At 39.1% G+C, this 9,914-nt stretch overlaps 1 protein-coding gene across 1 annotated transcript; it reads right to left on the bottom strand.

Moving 5' to 3' along the window:
* Positions 1-1,220: 1,220 nt before the first annotated feature.
* LOC113234579 (pyruvate kinase-like) lies at positions 1,221-9,682 on the bottom strand. The gene is made up of 7 exons (XM_026469932.1): positions 9,574-9,682; positions 8,396-8,542; positions 6,025-6,126; positions 5,317-5,562; positions 3,504-3,726; positions 2,247-2,403; positions 1,221-1,441 (listed from the first exon to the last, which is right to left on the bottom strand). The coding sequence occupies exons 1-7, from the start codon at positions 9,676-9,678 to the stop codon at positions 1,429-1,431; spliced, it is 993 nt and encodes a 330-aa protein (XP_026325717.1). The 5' UTR covers positions 9,679-9,682; the 3' UTR covers positions 1,221-1,428.
* Between the last annotated feature and the right edge of the window lie 232 nt (positions 9,683-9,914).

The raw sequence follows: 9,914 nt of genomic DNA, 5'->3' as shown, positions 1-9,914 counted from the left end.
TCTGTCTATAACTTCCGGTAAACAAATAGTTGTAGCGGTACAACAATCTCCAAAGCAACTGTAGCCACTTGTCCAGTTTTTTAAAAAAAAGAAGCAATCATCCGCTTTAGAAGCACTTTGCACGCGCGCCACGCCGAAACCACAGCTCATCTCGAAAGACCCATACGCTCGATTGCTGCTTTGTTTTGGGATCGTAACTATAAATCCATGTTTCGTCACCTGTTACTATGTCCCACATCCAATTTGACGCCCCTTCGTTGAATCTGGCAACCATGGCATTGCACCAAATGGAGTGACGCGACCTGTTTTTTGAGCCTCAGTCAAATTGTGTGGGATCCACCGAGAGCACAGGTTTTTCACACTCAAATGTTGGTGAAGCCGAGCGAAGCTCCGCTGAGCCGTTGAATTACAATTAAAGTCGTAGAAAATCATACTACGAAAATTTTCATGAGTTAAATCCATGATGATGTAGACAACCAATTTCTAAAATGACGCCATAATGTAAAATCAAGTGACAGTCAGATAAACTGGATTCTGCAGCCAGAGTTCCATTTTCAAATGTTGTAAATACTTTTTAAATATTGTTTATGTAAGCGGCCAGTTCCGGAAAATATTAGGTCCTGTGATTGCATTCTAAAAGTCGTGAGTGAATTGCAGAAAAAACACGAAAATAGTATTAAAGCGGGGCATTTTAACGAGGCTAGATTTTTTTGAGGCTAGAGATTTAGGTGAGGTGTGGGGCGTGGGGGTCGCCTCTCGCGTTTCGCATTCCGCGAGCTGCAAATTAAAATGAACAAAATAAGAACAGGCATGGAAAACTTGATACAGATCCGACGTCGACAAGCACCCGATGGCGACTGACGGGGCAACACGCGGCGCGACTCTGGGCAATATGCAAATTTTTGAGATAAATGTGATTTAATCAATTTTAAATACTCGATTATAGTGACACTGGAAAAAGGCAAGGACGCGAGTCGGAATGTCTAGACATAACGGGTCCTAACGTTATTCTCTTACTAAACCACTAATGTGATTACCATCTGTGTATATCTGTGTAGTGTCATTTGCACTGCTTCTAGGTTTCCATATGTTTGACGAGCATGGATTTTTTTGTCAAGGTAACAAACAGGCTGAACAAACATTTGATATAATTATTATTATTATCAGCATGGTTAAAAAAACACAATTAACATCTATATTTTTATTATCGTGTACACAAACAGGCAACTTCGATACCCCTGGTATTAATCACAAATAAATAACCCTATCACTAATGTAATTGAGAAACATTGTACAGATACATTTTTACATAACATTATTATCACTGATTATCGTGCACTAACTAGATCTTCGCTTATCGTCTGCACTAATACTTAGTCATAAAAATATATATATATTATTATCATCTTGATATCTCTTCATTCTGGTTTATTCTGCTTGACTGTAACAAAGAGGGTAAAGAAGATTAGTAAAGTAAGATAAAGATTAAAAACATGTCGCTAACAATTTGTATTTGGATATAAAATGTCAAATTACTTTCTACAGTACATTTACGTTGCCAATTCGCCATTGAGTGTGCACAAATTGACTTGGACGTCTATTGGCAACTTCCCTTATGTATGTTTTTTGCACAAGATGCACAAGAGTCTTTTTAACCGACTTCAAAGAAAAAAGGAGGAGGTTCTCAATTGGACGTATGTTACGCGATAACGCATTTCAAATGAAATCAAATTTGTGAACCGATTTTGATGATTCTTTTTTGTAGTTGGAAAGAGGGTACTGTAACTGAGGCGTAGCTTGGGATGCGTAGCGAGAAGTACTTTTATGAATATAAACTGGAATAATCTTCGAAATATACTTTATTGCAGTTTTTTACATGCTTATAGTGTTGGGTTATATTTCGTAATCTATCAAGATGCTCTTTATTTTCTTATTCTTTTTCTAACTTCATTTTCCAACACACATTCTAATTACAAAACTATTCATTCAGCCAGTGATTCTACTCATAGAGTAGAGCCTAGACTACAGTACCTCAGTATTGGTCCCATTTACATTTGAAGGAAATATTCCACCACTAAGGGTGTCAAACTAGGCGATGAATTCGGTTCTTCGGGACTGTCCGGTAACAGATTTCAATAAACTTTGGCAAATAGATGTAATTCCACAAAGTTGTCGTGGTCGTTTTTTTTTTAAAGAAAGATTTTGTTATATACTATAGGATAATGAAATTAGAATTAGAATGTTACATGATGCGCATGGTGTTGGTGAATCCTGAGCCCTGCTTCCAGCCGGTGACGATGACTACGTGGTCCGAGGTGCGGATGAAGCCGCGCGCGCGTCCGAACTTCAGCCCGAACTGCACGCGGTTGTCCACGTCCTTCAGCCAGTCGGCCGCCACGGACTCTGCCGAAGATCACGATTACGTCAATAAAACTTTGACAATATTACAAAAATGTTCACCTTTCGTCTCCAAATCTCATGTGATGGAAATAATAAGGGTAAAGAAAAATAATAACAATAACGCACACACTAAGGAAATCCTGTATCGCGGGTGCCATGGACACACAGAGACAACCACAACTTACGCCCAAACTCACGAGAGAAACAAATGTAGGCCGTACAAATATTTATTGGCAAACCAACGTGGTAACCGTTCGGCCACAGAGGCAGTATAAGAATGAATAATAGTTAACACGTATATTGACGGCGACCGATGGTTTATCAGCACAAATAGTGCGAAGTACAGTAAAATTTACTGTCCATCTCTTCACGTTAAAGGTTAACTTTTCTAAAAACGTTAACGCTCTGAGCGATGAATAGGCGGGAGTTGGATTACTTGTCTTATTATTCTATGACACGGACCTCGCTCTTATTCTGCCATAGCCCGTCAAATAGTACAAAACATATCAGTTAAATTTGAAATCTTCTAACTCCGTTTCTGAATTATAAAATATAATATCTAGATATTATATTATTTTAGTTACAAAATAAATAAAGCTAAATAATCACAGATTGTCATATCGTCGCTTCTTTTAATTTCTCAAACTCTTATCTTAAAACACAAAGTAACTGAAAAGCAAAATAACATGCATTGTATATTACAAATTTGCAGCCTGATTTTACATCACATTTCCTTCGTATTCACACACTGGCTTTTACCTATTCTTAATATTTTTGATAAGAAATTTAAAATAAATAGAAATGTTTGCCATCTCCTGAATACTTTTTATAAGATACGTATGGTTGAGAAGATATTATTTTTAGTAATTCTGTGTTTAGTGCTTTCTCAAAAGTTCACATTAATGACAATGACAATAACGCACACACTCAACACAGTCCCGCACTAGGGAAACCCTGTGTCGCGGATGCCATGTTCATACACATAGACAACCACAAATTATACCCAAACATACCTGCGCGTGGCAGTCCGATACGGTAACCGCTCGACCACGGAGGCAGTAAATGGAGGTACGAGGTCACGAATGACGATGGCGGATGTATACCTTGGTAGACGATGGGCAGCACGCCGCGGTAGAGGTGCGCCTGGCGCGCCGTCTGCGCGTGGCGCGTGACGGCGATGATGGGGCAGCGCGGCCGGTACTTGCTGAGCAGGTGCGCCGAGCGGCCGCTGGTGGTGATCACCACGATGGCCGACGCCAGGCACTTGGTCGACGCCTCCACGGCCGCGATGGCCACCGAGTGCGTGCTCTCGATCGGGGCCTTCACCTGAAGCCGTTTGCGGTACACGTCACTTCAACTCTAGGCCATAAATAACTGTCGGAATAGAGAATAGGGAGGGTGCTTTACGCGCACCCGGGGCGACTCACCTAAGGCACTAGCTTTACAGAGAACCGGGTGAAGTCCGTGCAAACGGGCTAATCCGGGATTAGGACCTGACTTAGATGGTCCTTGTGCGAGTTCGCTCGCACAGGTCATAGTGCCCTTCCTGCATACCAAGACGTTGATAGGGAGGGACACTATAAACAAAACTTATGTAGACTAGAGAGACTACGGGCTCGACGGCAAGATTGGGGTACAACGGTTGTCCGGGCCAAGCCCTCCGCCAGTAATGCGACTTTGCTGGCGTCTCTGATAGACCCGGATTTGGGTACGGACTCGCTGGGGTTAGTGGTTAGCTGCAGAGACGGACATGTTTGTCTGCACCGGTTGGGTGTGGCCGGTAGATCAGTCTCGTGGGCAGCTAGCGCGTCTTAGTAGAAGTCTAGTTGAGGGCCTGAAGCGAGGAGACGCGCGGGGCACGTGAGTTGCCCTTTAAGTCAGTGGCTATGTCCAGACATTGTCGCAGGACAATGCCACTTGGCATCTCCAGCGCTAGCCCTAGAGCTAGAAAACTTCCGGTCCCTCCGCGCCGCGTAGGAATTTGGGAACTGGAGAGACGCCGTTCATTCGGCGTTGGGAAGTGAGCGTGCCTTACAGCTCCGCCACCAATGAGAAGATTTGGTAGTCGACTTAGAGTCGGCGGCTTAGCGGTAGCAACCTTTAGTCGTACCGAGCGCGACGGGAAGTGAGCGTGCCTACAGCTCCAGTACCTATCTGGAAAATACGGAAGGTGCTGTACGTGCACCCGGTGCGGCTCACCTAAGGCACAAGTCTTACAGAGAACCGGATGAAGTACGTGCTAACGGGCTAATCTGGGCTTAGGACTTGACTTAGATGGTCCTTCCCGCATAACCAAGACGTTGATAGGGTGGGGCACTATAACCAAAACTCGTGTGGAAATATATGGGACCGTCCCTATCTAGTTGTCCCTATTTACCGACCCGAGAGTCAACGGACGCTCTCTCTTCGCTACTCAACTCGCTTCAGTCGTGATTCAATCTTATTGATTATGATTCCCTTCACTTGCTTAGGTTTCAATACAAGCACTGGCGTCAAACGACAACTTTGCAGCCTATTTCATGTGTAAAATTTTACTTATGGAGCAAATTATTATTTGACTTAGACGTTCACTATATGTGCTATTGGAATAGTTTTCGCTATGTGCGTGTGTGCACAATAACCATAATATTATTGTCATATCCGGTTGCAACAAATTACATTTTCCGATCGTTCTATACAATTCGATATCGGATGCTTTGAACCATACAATTTTACAATAGTAATAATAATAATAATAAATGATAGCTTAAAACGAAGAACGTCTCAGTTACATTGATGTTGATTTTCAGGTACAATGTTGCTATTTAAAGCATTTTTGTACAAAACTTTTGAATGTTGCTGATTAACCCACTATTCCTACTAATAAGAAAGACAATATGAAACGGTACACATTATTGAATTTCAAATAGGTCATACCTGAGCAACTAGATCATTGAACAGCTGTTTATGCCAGATAGCCGCCTCAGCCTCCTTGCAAATATTTGCCATGGTCCGGACGCACTCCAGAGGATAGTCTCCCTTCGCAGTCTCTCCGGATAACATGACGCAGTCGGCTCCGTCCAGAATGGCGTTGGCCACGTCTGAGGTCTCAGCGCGGGTTGGACGAGGCTTCTTCACCATGGACTCCAGCATTTGAGTTGCGCAGATTACAGGCTTACCCACCTGGGAGCCGAAAAGGAGATTGGTAACTGCCACACTATAGTAGTTAAGTTGTTGGGTTTTCACGATTGTGAATAAGTATGTATATTATCAAACAGTATATTGAAAATGTGATATACACTTTATTCCTAGTTTGGCTACGGAACCTTAAAAAGGATTTCAGATAATCAATCTACTATTGCTGAGTTTGTGACCATAAAATGTCTGTCGTATTACGTGGTCTGCTGAATTTACTTTACTTTACACAGGGTGGTGCTACAATTTACCTTAACTGTACCAGTTTCTATCGATATATTTATAGTACGGTTCTATACGCAAAAACCACAAGTATCTATAGTAAGGCAGTCCACTATTTTGCATCAGATTATTTCTTTCCCAGTTTGAGTGGGTACTGTAAAAAACTCACAACGTAACAGTAGTGTTGTGTTGTAACATAGAGAAACATATAAATAATATATGACTTACTTGATTGCATCTGGCTATCATGGTTTTTTGGGCGAGGAACACTTTTTCTGGTGGGATCTCAATGCCAAGGTCGCCGCGAGCGGCCATTATGCCGTCAGATTCCTGCAATTATAAACAACAAACTTAAAATCAGACAGAAGTCCACATTAACCACATTAAATGTTGACTACAGTGTAAGAGACTTCACGGACTCTCATATAAGATGATGTGAAAGAAGTGATGAACGCTTCAACTCTTTCATAACGTAATATATATAACATAAAATATAATAATATGTAATAATAATAAATAATAGTAAGGTGTCTATTTTAAGAACCTTTAGTTTATGTTCTGGTTTATTAATTATTCGAGAGTACTATTAATTTGCTACACCCCAATGGGGTATGTTTGTATTTGGTAATTAACTGTGTAATGTCTGTACTAACATTGCAATAAATAAATGAAACGAATTAATTCACAAATTAGTTCTACTGTGAATTGACACTGATCACTCATGAATGCACAGTGTTTGACTATTACAAAATTGTCAAAAGAATATTTTTATTAAATAATCATATTAGTAAAGCTCTTATTGAAAACTTACTATCAACTCCACAATATATGATTTTATTTAATTCTTAATATAAATTAAGCATTGATATTCTGTCAGTGTTTCATTATTATTATACTTCTAAAAGTGGACAGCCACTAGTCTTGGGCCAGTATCAGTGTTTTTTAAATAATACAGGTTGGCCTATTTACAGTGGTCCAAATTATTTTATTTTAGATAGAGGACTTTGTAACAACCCATTTAAAATAAACAACTTCTGCGAAACTCTTAGTTTAGAAATTATGATTTTTATGTATTTTTTTGGAAATATTCTACTCTAGTCATTAACACCACTCTAGTTTGAAAACAATAACACTAAATTAATTGAAATTTGGAATGGAAGTAATGTGACCATGTAGCTAGCATGCAATGAGCCATTTTTATGTTTGTTCTTAGATTGCGCCGTTATTTTAAAACCTTATGAGAATTTTTTATTTGTTCACGAAATAAATGTAATTTTTTTTTTTAAATTCCTGTGAAAAATGTACAAAAAATGTGTAAAAATTGCTAATGGCCTTAAAATCTACCATAAAATGTAGGGATTGTTTACAAAGAAAATTGTAGTGTATTGCAACTTGGCCCGGCGCTTGTGTTATTTATTTTATTAATTTTATGCGGAGGGAGAGTGGGAAAATTAACTGCATTATAAAAACTTTGAAAATATAAAAAAAAATATTCAACACAAGCGCAGCTATTTTGCACGATTTAATCTTCACTGGGTTCGCGGGATAGCAGATTAATTTAATTCAATTTTTATTATATCAAAATATAGTATTCGCTTCTATGCTCTAGCCAAATTCGATGTAGAATGTTTAATAACAAAACGTTGCTAGGCAACCACTGATGTCATAGGAAAAGGACATTTTTTCAATGCTCATTATTAAGGCTTGCTCTGCCCACGGCCTGCTCTCGTAATTGGAATTTAAATAGGTAAGCAGGTAAGTGGGTTATATAGAAGTAATACTTACCTAGCCAATTATTATAAAGTTTACAAAATACCTACTGATTCGTATGATTTAGGAATAAACATAAGTTTTTGCATCCTATTAATATTTACTGCTAGATAGTGGTAGATGAAAAGATACAAAAGTTTTAGAAAAAAGATTTTATTTGATATTAATTTACTACATACTATATCATCCAGAATCTATTTCCGATTCCGAACTTGCATTACCAGTAGAACTCGAACGTTTGCAATCTCTCCCTTCAAATCAAAAAGTCACTAGAGATGACACAGTTTTACAAATAATTAATTATTGATTAGGAAATGAAACCATGGGACCTGTAAAGGGCCCGAAACGTCGGTTTGTTTGAAAAAACAAATATACGCGATTTAAATCCGGAAAAATAGTTTCATTTCCTATGTGTAACAATCGCGAAAACCTAAGAACTCGATAATTATTGATTGGTCATTTTTATGTCATTTGAAACTTCTGTTGAATAATATTATATAAACATGGCTTCAACATTTAGTATTATCCATAATCTAGTTGAATGTCGTAGGAAAATATTGAAATTGTAGTAACTGAACTGATGAAGAGTCTTGAGATGAAAAATCGTATGTTTTTGTTTGTTGACATTTATTCTACATCGAATTTGGCTAGAGTAGTTGCCGGTTGCTTGTATTCAACATACGACACACGTTAGCGCGACGACTTAGACCATTTTCTCTAGTCTACTCGGAATTTTAAAGAGATTCATTCTAAAGCTGTTTGGTGCAACAAATCTTGTTACAAAAGTCTCTAGATTACGACACAGAAAATATTTTGTAAATATACTTACGGCAATAATCTCATCCAAGTTGACCATGCCCTGGTGGTTCTCAATCTTGGAGATGATTTTGATGTTCTTGCCTTTCTCGCCGAGGATGTCGCGGATCTCCTTCAGCGCCGCGCCGTTACGGATGAACGATGCGAAGATCATGTCCACCTGGATTCAAAACGTAAACATTTTTGTATACAGAAGCTACTGCAACTGCGTTTACATTGTCTTGTATTATCTTACTATATATATCAATAATAAAAAATATTTTGCAATCTATTTATTTCTTAAGCTTTATATAATTTATAATTTGGACTAGTTTATGCCAACAATGGGTACATTTAATGCGTAATTGACGAAGGTGCAATCGTCGAATATTTGTAAGTGCGGCCCACTGTACTTTATGAAATTTTCTTATGTTAGCGGTGTAGCATCGTTTCTACACTAAGATCCCCATTAGTTATTAATCGCAATTTATCCTTATGCTTATCAACATGTCATAAATGTTGGACGATGTGTTTAAATTTGTTCACGAATTCATCAATCAGCTTTGCTTTCTCTGCGTCTTTTCCGAGTCGAGGCGCATAATTGCGATTCACAACTGGCCGATCGGAAACTTTTGACATTTCTAATCGGAACATAGGTTGATTTAATTCACAAATTAGAAAGATATAGTAGGAATCAGGTTCATCTTCTCGCTCAGAAACCCCTCTGATTTCGAGGATTTGAGTCAAAATCAGGACGCAGGCCAATTCACTACCTGCATTGCAGACCGCCGGGTAGGCAGGAAACTGCCCACACACTATCCTGCGTATAGCCCACGTATGCAGTCTCGCAGGACGCATTATAGAATTGCGGGATGGCTTTTACGCTGCGACTACATTCATAGTCCTGCTTTACGCGGCAGAACGCCCCCTTTAAGCGCGTTTACACACTGCATCCAATACGTATTCGTTCCGAATCCGAGACTACACAAAACTAGAAAACTCGGCCCCACTTCGGATGTCGCTTGTGCACTAAGTAAGACTCGGATAGATTCCTAAGATACGGAGAAAATATAAAATATCGCTTGTACACCTACAGATAAAAGTAATCCCTTGACATTTCGGACCGTCATTTCTCAGATTCGGAACGAGGAGGATACGAATCGGACGTAATGCGTAAACATTCTAGTGTAATGCGAATGCTCCAATGCTCACATTCTGTTCAACACCGAAGATCAGATCAGACTTGTCCTTTTCCGACACTGCGGGCAAGTCCACGGGCAAACCAGGCAGGTTGACACCTTTGCGGGAACCCAGCATGCCTGATGAATAGATAAAAATTATAATATTATACTGAAAACAATCGCTTACGCAGTTTTGATTATAACCTGACTAATTTGACATTTCACTTTAGACTAATGTTATCTGTGGATCATAATTTATTCCACTGTCGCGCAGTCTTAAGTTCCTTATAAAATACATTGTCTTTTGATAATAGTAAGTATAAGTTAGACTAAACAATGATTATTTTTGTGGTATGTCCATCTGTACCATTT

The sequence above is a fragment of the Hyposmocoma kahamanoa genome, unplaced genomic scaffold, assembly GCF_003589595.1.
Source record: "Hyposmocoma kahamanoa isolate Upper Pololo Valley unplaced genomic scaffold, ASM358959v1 84080, whole genome shotgun sequence".
NCBI lineage: Eukaryota > Metazoa > Arthropoda > Insecta > Lepidoptera > Cosmopterigidae > Hyposmocoma > Hyposmocoma kahamanoa.
Note: the sequence above shows the minus strand (reverse complement) of the source record. Positions and strands in the feature narration are given on the sequence as shown.